General features: G+C 43.1%; 1 protein-coding gene across 1 annotated transcript in view; it reads right to left on the reverse strand.

The window, feature by feature from the left end:
* The window catches only part of si:dkey-112m2.1 (transmembrane protein 132C), a 94,553-nt gene that overhangs the window by 27,094 nt on the left and 49,331 nt on the right, over window positions 1-18,128 (reverse strand). The window contains exon 3 of the mRNA XM_061075758.1: window positions 4,699-4,888. Coding sequence (XP_060931741.1) covers window positions 4,699-4,888 — 190 coding nt within the window. The remainder of the gene's footprint in view (window positions 1-4,698; window positions 4,889-18,128) is intronic.

An 18,128-nucleotide genomic window follows, 5' to 3' on the forward strand; every position in this document is an offset into this window, starting at 1 on the left:
TTGTCCTTGTTTCCCCCGTCTGTCACTATCTGCAGAGACGGTACATAGACAGACACATTCGGCCGAGCTGTAATTACTGTAGACAGAGGCACTCACCCGTGACCGACCCTCCCCCCCCCCTCCCTAAAAAAAAAATTGAAAAAGACTAAATCCAATGTTGAGCTTCTCTGCTAATGGCCCTGGTGGTAATGTTGCGGGACCACGAGCACCGAGCTAATGTTGTCGAGTTTGAAATGCTGTGAGCTTTTTTCCGAGGCGATGGATCAAATGCTAATGATAGCATTTGGGGATGTACTGTAAAGAGCTATGGGGGCCACGCTGGCTGTCTCTTCTAATGAGAGAACAGAGAAGCACAGCGCGGCAAGAGAGAGAGAGAGATCAAAAATTCATGGGAGGAAGCAGCGGAAAAGAAGCGCCCTCTCCGTCTGCATGTTCCCAGCATGTGGCGTCTTTCAAGCTTGTTAAAGAAACACATTCGGCGTCTGCGTCGGATCGAGGTCGCACAGTTTATCCTCTCGTTCCGAGGCAAATAAATAACATCACATTATCAGTAAGATATAAAGGCTTTTCTCTGAATGACGCAGGAGCCGGTGTTCAGGACTCAGGTTCAGCAAGATCATCAAGGTGAGTCCTCTCGTACAGTAATCATAAAATGATATAACGCTTGTTTCCTGTGTTTAAAGTAACTTCCTCATCTCTAAGTCACCTTCAACTTGTCCCTGCTGTTAAATCTATTTATTTAAAACAGAGTCAAACAGAGTGTCTTATAAACTAAGGCACTAAACCACATGGGGTGGGGGGTGGGGGTGCACTACAGTACAAACTCATCATCTGAAAACCGTCCTGATGAAAAACAATTCACGATTCCAATAAACATCACCTTTAAAAGTTTTCCAATGCAAAGTGTTGGTTACTGATCTCTCTATTAGAACATGTGTATTTACCTTCTTGTGGTTTAAAAACACCAAAGATTTCAATTGTAGGTTCAATTTCTCGTTCAGATGATTGTTTGTGGGAGAAATTAATTGTGTTTATCTGTTGTGTAGCTTTTGAACAGTCAGCCGGGATTAGCTGCAGCTCCCAGGATGAACTGTAAAGATAATGAATGAATGTAAGCGCTGGTGGTTTTTCTAGTTTATGTTTTCTTTAGTGATCATCAGTGATTTTTTTTCCCTTCAGATTGATATTTACTTCCATTAACCCCCCTGAATTTAAATTTCTGCAAATAAGTCGGTGATTAAATGTTCAGATCAACAACATCAAGACTCTGCAGCCAATGAATGATGAATAAATAATGTGTGTCTGGAAATATTCAATGGACAAGTTGGTTTTTATCAGTTTCATTCTCCACTAAAGTGTTATTGCAGCGAATGCTATGATGAGTTGCCTCTGGTTATGTTTTTTCCCCAATCTTATTATTTTCTGATTGGTTTGTTTGTAACGACTGGACACATTCCCACAAAAGCAGAAGCGTGTGTTATGAATCAGGGAAGAATATGACATGTTGGTGCAGATCAGGGAGCGGGTCCAGCCATTTGTTTTTCCACTTTCGAAATATCCTTCAAATGGATCATTTTTTGTTGATTTCTAAGAGAATAATTTGTGGATATTAATGGGAAAAGTCAGGCACATTCAGAGGACAGCTCTTTATGGTTTTTAATGAGTATTGCATCACTCTAAATCATGTTAAACAGTGTTTATAGTTGAATATAATTGAAATTCACTGGTATAAATGGTTTTTTTGAATCAGTTTATTGAAATTTCCTGTTTAAATATGAATAAATCACACATTAAAAGTTAAATTGTTCCTGTTGAATTTGCGCATTGTCCTTACTTATTATTTAAAGATGGATTTGTTTAGTACGCCATTAATTAAATTTTCCTCCACACTTTTCGACCAGATGTACAGGACACAACATTTCCCGTGACTTGTCTATTTATCATATAAAAATGTAATTTCCACACTCACCTTTAAAAAGACATTAAAAGTTGAGAAGTGTTCGAAGTCAAAGTCTCAAGGCGACTTCAGCGGCCAGGAACCATAAATCATCCCTGAACTGCTGCCTCGCCAAATTGCCATAATAAAAGTTTACGAAGTGCTTGAAGGCATTTGATTTTTTCCCCCTTCTTTTACATGGCCTTTATCGGCAAGGAAAAATTACAATTATTCCTATTTCTCTTTCAAGAGACAGACGGAATGCCTTTCTTTTCATTTTGGAAATACAAACAATTATACAACAATTCATCACATTTACATAGTAATTATCAAAAACACAATTAGTGATTGGAAGCCACTTGCCAGTTCATTCCTGTTTGGACTTTCTAAATCCAAACTCAATTAAGTTCTCAGCCAGCAGGCGACGAGCTGACGGAAAACTAACAGCTGACAGATTATGGACAATGCACGAGCTTGGTGTTTAAAATACATTGGGCCTGATGTATTAATTCGTCATAATTTCCTCTGTCGCCACTGATGCATTGTGCACAGTCGGAAGAAGGAGCAGTCCATTGTGCGCCAGATTTGTGTTTGTGCAAGACGAACAACAAGCTGTGCAATCGTGGAAAAATAGCTCAGGGTGTCGAGATCACAAATGATTCGAGGAAACAGTCGAGGAAATATAATGAGGAGTGGAGCTGCTGTTTTTCAAGCTGTTTAGCTCATTCTGTCAAAATCTGAGCTTTACATAAATGTCTTTATCTTTACTTTCCTCTGCTTTCTATGAAATCTACAGGTGGGAAGACAGGGGACAGATGAGAACAGTGACACATTTTATTGTCTGGTTGCCTCAGTAAAACATAACACCGGGTTTTAAAAGAAACAAAAACCATCTCAGCTTCAATCTTAGGGTGAACGGTGTTGAAATAGCTGCCCGACCGGCGGTAACTCCAAAAGTTAACAGCTTAAAAGTAAGTACAGACCCGGAGATGAAGGTCAGCTCCTCAACCTCAAAGTCATCGGTACGTTTCAAAATCCGATGTGCTCGAGGACGGCCCAAAGAATAAGAAACACCGGAGGCTCTCTGCCGGCGCCGTGTGATCTTTGCTTGACGTCTTAACGCTTCCACTTAGGAACCCGGTGACCAGGACAGGACCCAAATTATACTCAACTCTTTTCAGATTAGTGGGTCCCGCTTCAATACTGCAGGGCTCAGGTGTGTGTGTGTGTGTGTGTGTGTGTGTGTGTGTGTCAGAGTCCGACACCTGAGTGGGTCTGAGCGAACTCTCTTATCTGCTCTGTTCATGGAGTGTGTCATCGCAGAGGAAAAATGTTAATTTGGGGAAAGAGATGGAGAGAGTGAACTGTGAAGTGCAGGAAAAATGAGGTTTTATAATGTCACTCTTCTGCTTCTCTCCGGGTCGGATCGGATGGATCAGGTCTCGTTAGTTTTTCGAATTCCAAAAGGCAGAATTTTTTACATTTCAAATGATGTTGTTTTGTTGAACTTTGACTTCAATGACAACTGCTGCATATTTTTTCTGCATCTATCTTCTTACCTGTATAAATATACACGTTGAATAAAAAGGCTGTGACATCGATCATAACTGCGCGTCCACGACAACGGCAGCTGGACTGAGTGGAGCTGGACTGAACTTTGAATAGACGGGTGAACAACACTCTGTGCAGCAGCGGAGGCTTCAAGGTTCTGTGGACTGAGTTCAGCTGCAGGTCTCCACTTGTTGAAGAGCAGCTCAATAACTGCAGGTCACTTAGAAGGATTCAGAAAGAACTGCTGCCACCAGAATCACCACAGACCAGAGAAACAGCCCGTTCCAAACAAGCTGCTTCAGAAAGTCCACTGAACGGTGATAAGAGGATGAGGAGGCTATTTTCGAAATAACACAAACACCCTCATAGGCCAATCAGAACCAAGAAGTCTGAGACATCAGGATGTTTTCCTGCCTTCACCTTTTCAAGACCCATATTTATATTACAGCCTGAACAATATATCAAATGGATGATATAGGCTGATTTCATCTTTCACCAAAGGTGTCAGAGTTATCTATATGCAGCAATGAATATTATATGCATATAACTTAGAAAATATGCACATTCATGCTTAATTACATACAAATATATTTTTTAAATTATTTTAAGTTCTATATATTTGGTATTAGTTGATTATTTAGCTTTATAGTTATTTATTATGCATGTTATGGTTCAATTGTGAAGTATCAACCTCTCTCTCTCTCCATCTTTCTCTTTCTCCCTCCCTCTCCCCCTCTTTCTCCATCTCTCTGTCTCTCTCTCTCTGTCTCTCTCTCTCTCTCTCTCTCTCTCTCTCTCTCTCTCTCTCTCTATATATATATATATATATTTATTTATCTGTCTCTCGCTCTCCATCTATATCTCCATCTCTCTCTCTCGCTCTCTCTCCCTCCCTCTCTCTCTTTCTTCATCTCTCTCCCTCTCTCTCTCTTTCTCCATCTCTCTCTCTCTCTCTCTCTCTCTCTATATATACATTTATTTATCTGTCTCTCGCTCTCCATCTATATCTCCATCTCTCTCTCTCCCTCCCTCTCTCTCTTTCTCCATCTCTCTCTCTCGCTCTCTCTCTCCATCTATATCTCCATCTCCATCTCTCTCTATCTCTCTCTCTCTCTCTCTATCTCCTTATATACAAAATCAGATTTCGGCCACGAACAAATCACTCTCCTGGCCTCCACAGTCAGGCACACAAGCTCCCAGTGGCTCCTCACCATGGCCAGTGGCACGATGCCACCCAGGTCCTGCGGTGCCAGGCGGATCAGGGTCTGCACCTCGTTGGTCAGGCTCCGGGTGAGCGGATACTCCACCTGCCAGGTCACCTCCCGGCCCCCCTGAGTCACCATCAGCCCGTTCACCTCCAGGTCCACCTGCAGCACCCGCTGGTAGCCCCCCGCCGGAGCTCTGCACGCCAACAGAGAGAGAGAGAGAGAGAGAGAGAGGGAGAAGATGTGTGTCAGCAGTGGATTCAGAGAAAGATAAGTAGTAACAAGAAAGGCACAGGCGGAGGAAAAGAGAAAAACAAAACCAGCGGATAGAGTGAACTGAATAGCAAGAGGACAAAAACTGGAAGAGGAAGAAGATTAAAAACAGTGAGATTATAAATGAAGACAACATGAGTGGCAGAGGGAGACAGACAGTGGAACAGAGAATGAGGGAAAAGTAGAGCAGACACAAGGAGGAGGAGGAATTGGGTTAAAGGAGGTGGAGAGAGAGGGATGGAGGGAAAACAAGGTAAATTGGTCTTTACTGCTCATTAACAGGAGTGTTAAGAGCTGGCCGGAAAACAGAGAGAGAGAGAATAATTGTACATTTTAATCAGGTGTAGAGTAAAAGGGGATCGGTAGCGCTGCTGCAGTATCACATGAAGATTTACTGAAAGTAGTTTTTTTTGGCCCCTAAAATGTAAGCAACGCATCCCTCATCCTGGAATCTGATATGAAACTAATCGCGGCACGATTGAAATGTATTCTCACATCCACACACAACCACGAAGAGCCGGCGAGAAAAGCAATTTATTTTTCCCTCTTGCCGGAGATTGCCGGGGCCGAGCAAATAATTTTCTCTTAGCTGATGGAGATGCAAACAAAGCAGGAAAAGAAAAACAATGAATGAGAAATAAAATCATCCCAAACTCATTTCATTTGTCGAGGGCTGGCTTTGATCAAGCTGCAGCCCCCCCCTCTCTCTCTCTCTCAGGTATTCTGCTTCGGAGTCAAAACTCACTGCAGCCTCTTTTTTTTTTCCACACACATATACTCGCTGTCTTGAAATATAAGAACCTGCACTCTGGGATCTGGAAGTGGTTCACGGAGCCAAACAGTGATGTTATGTAACGCTGCCGGAGAAACAACAAAAAATAAAAAAGGCCTTTTTCAGAAAGTGGTCTGAGAGGCAATAGTTTCATTGTGCATCAGATTCCTTTTTGAGGTGAATAACGTCCCTATTATATTTCTGTCTTGAACGGTGTGTTTGTGGTAAATTTGTCTCACGACTAACACAAGGCTGGAGAGAGCCCAAGATTGCGCGTGAGGAGTGGGGGGGTAGTTGTTGGAGGGGGTAAGATCCAAGGTTTTCCTTGAACATATTTTGGCCAAGCATGCGTTTAAAAAAAAAAACTCCCCCGTCTCCCTCTCATGTGTTCGCACTTCAGACACCAGCCTCACTTCAAAGTGCAGATTTAAGGATCCACCCTGGTAGGAAAGTGAAGGAAAGAACAGTTTTTTGGAAGCTGAAAATTCGGCGCGGATGAAAAACAGCTTGAATGGAAGAATTCTGGGTCAGGCAGAAAAGGCTTTTTACAGTTTCAGCGGGGTGATGCTCTGAGTTTTAATAAATGTGCTTCCAGTTGTCCGTGAAGAAGGTTCCCGGGGTTGGATCGGTTTCAGGTCTGCTTCTTGAAACACGGGGGGGGGGGGTGTAGTTATCTGAGGTGTGGTACAACACAGCTGGTGGTGCAGCTGTGATATTGCACCTACTGTTTAAAATGTTATCAAAGTCTCTCACCTAATATTACAACATATAAGACACAATGAACATCTTTGACACTGCAAAAGCTTGAGTCTAAAAAGTGATTTCTAATAATTCAAATATTCCTAAAATCATTTGTGATGAAACACCCAAGAAAAAAAGAGAGCAAGTTTACTTGAGAAGCGATATGTTTGCATTTTAAATTCAAGCTTTCATGTGTTACTTGTTGCCGTCGAGCTCTTTCCCAGCTATTTATTTTTGCCTCTTTCCTCTGTAATCCATGTTCCCTTTTAATCAAAGTTAAACATCAAAAGCAAAAACAGAGGAAATAAACTGCTGAGAGCAAACGTCTCACCCCCCCCCCCCCACCCGACTGCAGACCGGAGTTATATGTGGGTTTCCCAGCTTAACTGATTCGTGGAGAAAAATCCCTACTTTCTATGTTTACGGCCGAGCGCTGTGAGTAACGCCCCCCCCGCCGGAGCTCCAGTCCATCCATAACCTTCGGGGTCTTCCTCAGACGGAAACTTCTGAAGAACCGCAGAGCCGCAGTGGGACGTCCTCGCCTGCCTGACAACACCGGGCTCATGGGCAGTGACTGCAGTGATTACGTGCTTTACGCTTATGGAGGAACAATTATGGACAAATCAATTATCCGCAGGGTGCACCCCCGCTTTACAATGAAGATGCAAACAGCCGCGGCTTTGGTGCCGAACAATACCAGTACGACTCGTCCCTCATTGCACAATCAATCCATCTTTTTCCATGTTGTCTTTTTATTGTTGTGTCTCTCTCTCTCTTTCCCTCCCTCCCTTACCCTGCAGTGTCACGTGGCTTCCAATAGAGGGTGGTGCACTCTCCCCCCGCCGCTCCACCCCTGCAGCCAGAATGTGTTTGGGATGATAAATGTCCACGGCCGGCCGGTCGGAGAGGTCAGGCCGCTTCCTCCATGTCTCATTAGAAGCGTATCTGCACCGTGTGCCCTTTTCTCAGCACAATTACCATACGATTCAATACACATCACTTCTCCTGCTCTGACTCGCGGACGGGGATGAGAGCAAGAGGTGAACGCACGGACGGAGAAAGAAGACGAAAAGAAAAACAACAGCAACAACAGCGGAGCGGAGCGGAAACAAGGTTACACTGGCTACCGTGAAAGCAAGATGTCTTCTGGGACAGCAGAACAATGCCCTGGTGTCACCGCAGATTGTGTTGAAACGAGGTGGAGAATCACTCATGTCATTTTGAGGAAGCGTTTTGAGGTATCTCAATTCGTCAGTGCTGTTTGTTGGGAGTGAGAGCACAAACGGAACCAGGTAGAGGGGGGGTGCACTCGGAGGAAAATAAGCGAATGCTGTTCTGTAAGATTTCAAACAAGTCGTCGTAGCAACAAAGGGAACTCCGGGCGGGGGGAAGAAGTGGCGTAACAGCCGGGAAAGAAAGAGAAATTACATGAATGCTGTTTTTTTTATTTCGAAAACAGGAAAATAAAAGTCGGAGCGGAGGAACACAAAGGCCTCGTTAAATGTGCAGCCATGTTTCCCTCTGTTCGCTCCTAACACCTCTGTGGATCTCTGAGAAGAAGAAGTGGAAGGAAAGTCTGCCGTCTCCTCTGGAGACCTGGGGGGGGGGGGGGGGGGTTCCTTTCATGATTTGGTTAGTGCTGACAACAATGATACATCAAAGACCTGGATTTATTTCAACACCGTGAATCAACAGTGAGTCCGGCAGGTCCTGGGCGAGCACGCTCCGAGATTAACACCAACTCCGACAGCTCCATTCAGGTTTAAAGAGAGAGAAGACAATAGGATTTACTTCAGAACCAATATGTCCAACGTGTCTTCTCAGCAAGTGTGAGGACATGATGCAAACAAACATTTCGGCCATTGGCTGCGTTTGGTTGTGTGGTCAGGTTTTGAGACGTGGGTCTGGCTACAGATCTACTGTGTTGGGTCAGTCGGTGCCAATGAGGATTTGTTTATTTGATGTTCTGTGGATCAGATGTTTGTCTGTGTGACTGTGGATCAGACGAACAAGAGGAGAGGACATCTGCGTCAGAGTGCGTGTGTTTACAATCATAGATATCATATATAAAGGCTAGATGTCTCGTCTGCGTTGCCGGCCAACGGAGACGAACGTCCGCACATGGCGGCCATCTTGCTAGGGGGCAGCCCGCTCACCCATAACATTGTGTTGGTAGTGGTAAATAACCATAACTTGCTCAATTTTCAACCGATTTTTAAATGGTTTGGTTTGTTATAAACGTCAGAGATGTAGATATGACACTGCATACTTATGAATAATTATGTTATTTAAAAAAAAAAATGAATAATTTATGCAGTGTCATATCTACATCTCTGACGTTTATAGCAAACCAGATCGTTTAAAAATCGGTTGAAAATTGAGCAAGTTATGGTTATTTACCACTACCAACACAATGTTATGGGTGAGCGAGCTGCCCTCTAGCAAGATGGCCGCCATGTGCGGACGTCCGGCTCCGTCGAACGAGACATCTAGCCTTTATATATAAATCTATGTTTACAATTCCCGACTGGAGAAACCTTTCATACTTGATATGTCACTGGCACTTTTGGCTCTTTATTTGATTCTGCAGCTGGAACCTTTACAGTTGTGTGTCTATAAGACAAACTTTACACTAATGCAGCTGTTTCTGAGGGAGAAACCAGCAGATGTATCTTCACAGCTAGATGATTATTTTTATACCGTGTTTTGTCGATAGGATCTCAAAGAAATGAACCACCCGTGACCATCACAGTTTCCTATAGAGTCTTCAAATGTGTTATTCTGTAGATGCTTGACTTCAATTATCAATTTCCGGTCGATCAATCAGTTGTCTCAGCACGACTGACGTTCCTTCAGCAAATAGAGTTTTTGAAGCCTGGCGGTCGGCAGCGGGGGGAAAATTAACAGATGGAGAAATTGTGTGGACAACAGTTTACACAGCTGCCTCGGCCATAATTGAATCCTGACATGTGAGACCGGCAGTAATTCAACAAATCAGGTGTGACGATGGACAGGATGAGCAGCTACCGGCGGCCATCTGTCTTATCCACCCCCCCCTGCTTTGATCCCTCCTGTGTTCGCTAAATCTGTCACACAGTCGTTTCTTTCACAGTGTAAAATCTTAATCATCTCTAAATGGGGTAAAAGGACGCACAAGTCCCACATAAGGTTGTAGACTTTATTTAGAAATATACGAGGCTGATATCTGGAGAAATTACAGTGAATTTTCGGTCTTGTGCAGCAGTCATGAAGATGATTGGGTGTAAAACTTGGATTCTCAAACTAATAGTTGTTTTCTTCTAATTATAGAGTTTTATTCCAGACTAACTTACTTCTATTGCACTTATATAAACTAGGATATAAAGTGATTTACAAATAAAAATGGGTAAAATGCTGATCTACTCCAGTAAACATGATGATATTGTCCGACTGAGTCTTTGTTCGAAATCACTCACTAATCACTATATAGTCCACTTCACAAATGTTTAGTCAAATTGTTTTATTTCTTATATAGCGCCCTTATTGTTTCCTATAATGCATCATGAAAAATTGCAGCAGGAACAGCAGGAACAGCCTGACTATCGTACAAATGTTAATACGAGCTGAGCAGCGCTGCACAAACATTCCACATATAGTAAAGTAAGGGTTAGTGAATGAGAGGTGTCAGACACAGCCTGAGGAAACAGGAACAAGTTTCCTCAGGCTTCAATCTCAGCTTATTTCCTCCCTTTTCACCTCATACACTCATGTCATGTAAGTGGTAACGATCACTTCTATAAGTCAGGAAATCAGAATACTTGAATGTTCCTTCATTGTAATCCTCAGACGTCTTGGTAACGTGATCCCTGTTCTTTCTCCTTCTCTCTCACACGATTTACTTCCGCAGCTGTTTTCATTCTTTATACTTCACTTACTCTCCAGCTGTGCAGCAAAAAGTATTTTCTGCGTTTGTGGCATCAATGATTCTATAAACAGGAGTAGGTTCTGTTTCTAATTGGTTCCAGACCTCGAGGGGAAATATTATTATATCTCTAATAAATAAAACCTGGTCTCCATCGGCTGCGTGGTGATAAAGGTCACATTAACAGAGTGGACTACCTCCGACTCCTCCAGTTCGGCAGAAGCTTTCCCCCAATGTGTGCGTAATGAGGTCATTTAGCCCGGTGTAGTCCGGGGTCATTAGAATATTATGATTAATAAATTGGGATTGAGTGCAGCAGAAACCATATTTTGTGTGCGTGTGCATCTCGAGGGAGTCCAGGCTCCTCTCTAATGAGTTCCCCTATCTCAGGTCTAATATCTGTCTCTTGCCTCCAATGATGCTAATGAGATCCCATTGAAACCAGCAGAGCTCGCCCCTGACACTCATCCTCCACTGCACCGGCGAACAGCCGAACCCGCCGTGCAACACGACGCCATAGTTTGGGGGGAAAGCTTGTTACCGGCGAGTTATTCCGCCAGTGGAGGACCTGTGGGGGTTGAGATGGGTTGATGAGCAGGAGGAAGAGTTGCAGAGAAAGAAGGGAAGGGGCCACGGAATAAGACGAAAAAAATTATAAGGAGCGATCTTGAAAAATGTATTCCTGGTGTAATTTTCCCCCAAAGAGAGCTCGCCGAGACACGTCACAGTTGTGTAGTAATGTACGACGCTCGTAAAACACTGTAAACCCTAACCTTGTGCTGTCTGGGATGGGGGGGGGGGGCTGTGCTGCTGCTGCTGCTGGTGGCTCTTCCACCCAGTGATGCCTGTTTCATCTGTGTGGGATGATGTGTTTATGGAGCCATAAACATTGACATATGACAGACAGATAATGAAAGAGATCATAAAAACGAAACCATGTCAGGAAGCAGGTGAAATGTGGAAACACCAATTTATGTATTCGGGAGATTTCCCCCAGGATCCATCAAACCCAGGACACCAGCGCTGCTCCGGTCTGAGCACAGATTGGTTTGTAGAGCTGAGCTGGAACGACTGGGAAACTCTAATCGCTGCTGTGGACATCAGAGCCTCTTCAGTACATGTCCTTGTTTGGTCAAATATATTATTATGACACGTACGGGCTAACATTATTTGTACAATAGTTGTTTGAATAGTGACAGTTGTGTTCCTGTTTTTTGTTTCAATGTGTTAGAATACGTTTGTACTGTTATAGCTTGTGACAGGTGATGTGCTGTTTGGTACACATGGGCAAAACGTTTGGTGGATATCGTGATACTAAAAGGATTGGATCGACCATCTTGAAATATTTGATATATGTGTGATATATAAAGGATATATGGATTTTCTCCAGAGGTTTTCCTTTAACAAGTGAACAACGCAGCAGTAGATCCTCCGCTCAGACGCGTGCATTAATGTGATGTTATGTAATGTAATGTAATGTAATGCATGGAGGCTAAAAGCATGCTTCAATAAATCCTAGTTCAAATATATCTGCCTTAAAAGAGAGCAGGATGGTTTTTCACAATAAATTCAACTTTAATTGATTGTAACACAAGTCAAAACAAAATACTAAGTGGCCGATAGGATCTTGGATCAGACTTAAGGGCCACTACAGTATTCAAATGATATTAATGTTATTAATTCTCACAAAAGTCCATTGGAAATAAAAATATAGCATTTATTTATAAGCCCATGCATCAACATTAATTATTTTTAGTTATTCTGAGAAAAGTTCATTTTAACGTAGTGATGTTTTTGTGCATGGTCTTCTGTTTCCAGCACTAACAGCACTAACATGCGTCCATCTGACAGTCTTTTAAGTAACAGCGACTAAAGCAAGACCTCTTGCTCCAGAATATCCAACAGTAATTGTTCCCGGAGCTTTGAAGCGCCCACATGGGTTCTGCTGGACGGCCTCAGAGGTTTGTGTTCACTGTGGACCTGCAGAGTGCAAAAGGGTTGGAGGGCAGAGAGTGAAACAAGCAGAGATTCTCCTGTTCCTCTCTTTGGTCCGTCTCCTCTTCGATGTTTTCTGACACCACCCCCCTCTGTTTAGTTCTGTAGCTGCCTCTCTTGCTCATTCCTCCCCCTGACCTCTCGCTCTTCCCTGTCCCCTTCTGTTCCTCCTGTCCTCTCTTCCTCACCATCCCTCTCTCCTTTCTTTACCCATTGGTCTATTTTTATATCTTTTCCCCGTGCCATATCTTTTCTTAAATTCCTCTCAAGCGTTGTGTGAAATGAGAGGACTCGAGAGTCGAGCATGAAACAGATGTGGCTCCAATGCATCAGCCAATCAAATGAAGGCGTTGCCATGGACTTTGTATCATATCACAGCAAAAGCCAATCAGGGACTAAACGCAGAGAAAACACAGGGAATTGAAGATATATAAACATGGAACACAAACTGCAAGGGGAGTCTTGTCTCTTTTCTGAGTCAGACCTGACATGTGGTGACAGAACAATAATCACCTGTTTTAAAGCAAATTCGATCACTGTCATCAGTCAGTTAAATTTGACTCATTGTCACAACAAGTAAGAAAAAAAGTGTCAGTTTTTCTCTTGAACACCGTTTCAGAAACACCCTGCTTGTCACATTGCAGCAGGGCTCCTGGAAATGTACGTAAATAGATTTTAACAAACACACACACACACGCTCTCACACACACACACACACACACACACACACACACACACACACACACACACTGTCTCATCAGAATGTTAACGTCAAACACACAGAGTGAAAACCTTCCCCGTCTTTTTTAATCAACACAATGGAGACGTTGTTATTTAAGGTATTTGAATTATCTTCACTGTCAGTATATTGAATGTGTGTTTACTACAATATCTGCTGTTGGCAGGATGATAAACTTTACTACTACACTGGAGTCCGGTAAATGTTACCTGGTACATATCAGTGTGTGACCAGACTGAGGTTTAGTAACAGTCGGTATTTCTAGGCAGCTCAAAGCTTTGGATCACAAGACTGTGATCTTTGTTCAATAATTTAAAAAGATCTGTGGTGATTCGAATCAAAGGTCTCAAAGAAAATGTTATGTAAAAAAAAGCCTTTAACCACCACAAGCTGTTTTAGTGAACATGGCGAAGATCCTGCCTGTAATCACACATTTCCTTTAAGAATAATTAATAAAGCATCACCAGAGAACATAATCCATGCAACAGTCTCCAAAATGTATTGAAATGAAAAAATGTGGTCTCACTTATCACCGTTCAGCGTTTGTTTTGGGATGTTGTCAATCCACATCCAGGAAGTAGGCGCGCAGGAACATGCAATAACATGCAACTGTTTCAAACCAGTGAGGAAGCAGCAGCCGCTCACGGGTTCAGACACAGAGTTGTCCTCAACACTGGCTGTTATTCATGACAGTAGATGATGGAACGTAGGAAAGATGATGGAAAAAGCAAGCAAACACAAAGATGTATCCTCATGAGTAGTTACTGTCTCCTCTTCCTCTTCTATCTTGTTTTTGTGGATACGAGAGGAAGATATGAACCAGACAATCTGATCTCAGACAGATCTCATCGCTGGTTAGAATAATATCTAAATATGATCTGAAAACAAGATGCACTTCAGTGTCTGTAACTGGAGTCACTGTTTGTAAGATTACAGCTAATTTGTAGGAAAGAGATGCTCCTGCTGCTGAAGACAAACAAACCTTCCATGAATCCCCGTGAGAACGAGTGTTTACCTCTGAGTCACCTCTCAAATAAAAGTTTAAAGAATGTGTGGAAGTGAGCAAAAGGCTTTGCAAAAAATTGGATTTGAGGGAAATATTTGTCTTCCAGTCCGTGCTGGTGTGGAGTTGAAACCATTGAACTCCTTGACTGAGGCGTCCGGAGACCACTGGAAGCCACGCCTCCTCCACCTTCTACCTCCCGGGCACTAAACCCGCTCTCGAGGAGCAGCCGGCCGGTTACGAGCCACACTTAAAAAATGCTGGATACAATAAAACACAATCAGCCACTGTATAAACACCGCCCCATGTTCCCTTATTGATTCCTGGGAGCTGTAAAGAGTGTTAGTAAAAATTCTCCAGAGGGCTATGGGTGCTCATCCTCTTATCCCGGACAATAAGATCTACTCAGTGTGACTGGCTAATCTCCCCTCGGAGTCTAAACTCTCCACCGGAGACGACACCCCCCCCCCTCCTGATGACGCACACATACAGTACACACGCTGATGACAAGGGATTATATCGAGTTGTCCTTTCCATTATTTGCCTCCGAGTTGCAGCATGCTACTTAAATCCCAGTACGTGCATGATTTTCAGGCTTTGTGCACTGCGTCCACAGAGTATATCTATTTGATCGCACTTGCTGGAGTCTTCTTTTATACTATATCTTTTCATCTCCCTTTCTTTTTTTTTAGCTTTTGGCTTACCCCCCCATCATCCTTTTTATTCACCCACCCCTCTATTTTTATTTTAAGTTTTCTTTCTTGTGTTTTTCTATCTCTCAACGTGGCATCATTTTGTGGCAGCGTTGTGGTTCACTCGCCTTTTCTCTCCCGCAGCGCATATGTTTGGTTATGAGATGGACACAGTGAAGGCCAAACAGAGCATTTGAATGGCACTTTACCGCTGCTCTTAACTCCGATGTTTTCCACGAATAGACACACGACTTCATCATTATACCCACTGGATGTTTCGAGTTTCTTAGAGTTTTTGCTTTTGTGGAAAGTCTTGCCACCTTTGTCGTTAGTCTGCATCTGACATGTAGCAAAAAACCTTGGCTGGATATTTGAACCGATGACATGCAGATCATCTCAAGGCCGCTCGTATGCACGCGCTTCAGAGCGTGACCTTGTTGTGGCGAAGTCTTGCTATCGCTTCTTCAAATGTGTGCATTTCTAACAAGGCCTGTCTGCATTTATTCTCAGCCTATTACACTAAGGATTTTTTTTCTCTTAACAAGGTTCGAAACCCACATAATGATTTTCTGCCTTTCGAACGGGCGAGATGCTGCAAAGAATCCGAGCCTCAGAAACACTTCCGAGATGTCCCAGACAGACGTGTCCATGATGTCCTCAAGTCTACTACGTGTTAAAAATATTACATCACACTGGAGAGCACATTGAGGAGTGGTGGAGGGGGGGCTAAGAACAACTGGGATAGGCGGGATGACAACACAACGATGAGTGTCAATGAATCATTACTAGTTATATGCTAATGTAATGAAGCCTCTCACTATATCATGTAAATGAAGTGACTGTGGGGACTTGTGCTCCGAGGAAAGAATCCGGTTTTATGGCACACAGATACCGGCAGGTGGATTTTTTTTTTACCTAAAGTAACCTGCATGATAAGTGAAAAGGGGTTAATTAAAAAATTCAATCATCTAATTTTTTATGTTTTTCACATTGTTGGCTATATTCCACAGTTCCTGGAATCCACCTCGTGTTAAGAGAGGTTAAAAAAAGATCAACGATAAATCATACAATATTACATGTAGCATCGCCGATGCAAATTAACTTCATAATCGTCTCCACTTTTATTCATTTTGCCAGAAGCATATTCACCAACATGGTTGACACTTTGAAATCCAGAAGGTAACGCAGCAGGGTGTTGTAAACATGAGGATTAAAGGCGAATATTAGTAAAACAAAAATATCTGACACTGAGACGCCACAGTAGAATTAACATTTAAAAAGAGCAAGAGAGAGTTGAGTGAATTATTTTGAAGGGATTTGTATTAATTTATGTTCACATATTACAAAGGGTAGTGTTGGTTGTGTCCTTGATACTTTCTAATGAGGTGTGATATTCCCTATTGTTCGGGTGAGGTACAGTCAATAATGGTGTAGTAGGGATTATTTTATGATAGTAATTTATTTCATTTTTTATCTCTCTCCGTTTTTAGTTAATCAATATGCCAGGAGAACGAATTTTCTTTACTGATCGATTTTTCTTCTTCCTTTGTGCTTCACTACTGTATGAAAATTTGAACTCCCAATGACATTTTTCCAAAGTAATTCACATGCGGCACATTTGGCCTCTTGGTTTGGATTGGTGCCTGTTTAAAATGCACTAGAATGGAAATCCTATTTATATTTTCAGGGTTTTTAGGCCTCAGAAAAGTGTGTGTCCTTGAATCAGCCCATTTCTATTCTCACATCTCCCTCTCCCTCTCTCACTCTTGGAGGTACCAATAAAACAGGCGATGGATCCTGATGCATGTGCACGGCCGGCCCGGCCCCAGACCTGAACAAACAAACTCCCTGCTCCCTGGTCCAGTTTATTAAATCGGTGTATGTGGACCGGGTTAATAAGAATGCCAAGCCTTGCCGTGACCCCCCGCCGACCCCGGACCCCTTGCTTCTGCTCCCTCGCCTCATTAATCTGTCAAGTAAACAGAACCTTCTCCTCCTGAACCCGCAGGATGAGAGGAGGACTTGATGAGAGGAGGGAGGGAGGGAGGCGTACAGGCCCTTACTTCTCCTTCCCTTCCATTTCTCTCCAGCGGGTGTTCAAAGACGAGAGTCGTGCAAACAACCTTCTAAGGTCGCAGTCTTTTGATTCCAGCTTCTCACCCAGTAAACAAGAAAATACACACATACACACCCCAGAGTCTTACTGAATGTTGAACAACAATTCTGGTGAATGTGTCCATGCCAAATTTCATTTACACAAGTTTGATTCTGAACAATATAATTAAAGCTTTTTGTCACTATTCCACGTTTGGATCCTAATAACCTTATACGTGATGTGTAAATCCAAAATGTGCAAATCCCTGAACAAGTTCCCGCAGTACCTTGAGTATAACATACACCTCAAAGCGAGCTCTGAAGCATTAACAGAGGCCAAGGATTCAGCAGATGATTTATTAGAAGATGAAGTGGATCAGAGGGTTTGAGCCTCCGGTCCCAAGGCCAACAAGGCTGCCTTATCAAACACCACCAGGCTCCATGGCCAATCTCCAGCTTGTCTGTGGGCAAAGTCCACACACCGGCCCCGGCTTGGTTGCTGGTAAAAGTCAGATTAACTACACAGAGCTTTGTTAGAAGGAAAGCCGGCTTCACTTTTACCTTTACTTCAAATGCACTTACACGCTGTATCCCTAAATAAATACTGCAAGGAACAAGAACAGCTCATTTTAGTACTGTATAAATACATGATTATGGCGCAGCTTCTGTATCGGACTGTGGGGTTTGTAATTTATTACTGGACAACATCGGGAAACGGCTTCTAAACGTTATCCGGCCAGCACGACCGACTGACAGAGCAGATAAGAGAAGACGTTAACCCCCTGTTGGTTTCCAGCCGATCTCGTGCATCAGCGGCTTAGGCTGCATTACCTTGATTAGCCACCGAGCCAGTGTCGAGTTCACCAAACCCCCGAGGGGTGAAGTGAAATGATGTTTCACTTCACGTTGTTCTAGTACTTGTACACTGATAAAACCCAGGTCAAGTATCATAGAGTATCATAGAATCCACTGTAAGTGAGTAATTCACGTCTCGAGTTGTTGAGGTTGGGCGTAGGAGGAAGGTGGAGGAGGGTGGAGGATGCGGAATAAATCATTGGCCCTGTGGTTGAATTAATTATGTTTCATTAGTAGCATCGTGTCCGTTTTGATTTCCATCGAAGGTGGCAGGTTGGAAGGAAAGAATAAGTTCCGTGTTTTTATTTTGATCGTGTTAGACCCAGGGGGCCGTTTCCTCTATGATTGAATAAAGGATGATCCCCCCCCCC

Source organism: Limanda limanda, chromosome 1 (genome assembly GCF_963576545.1).
Source record: "Limanda limanda chromosome 1, fLimLim1.1, whole genome shotgun sequence".
Classification (NCBI taxonomy): Eukaryota; Metazoa; Chordata; class Actinopteri; order Pleuronectiformes; family Pleuronectidae; genus Limanda; species Limanda limanda.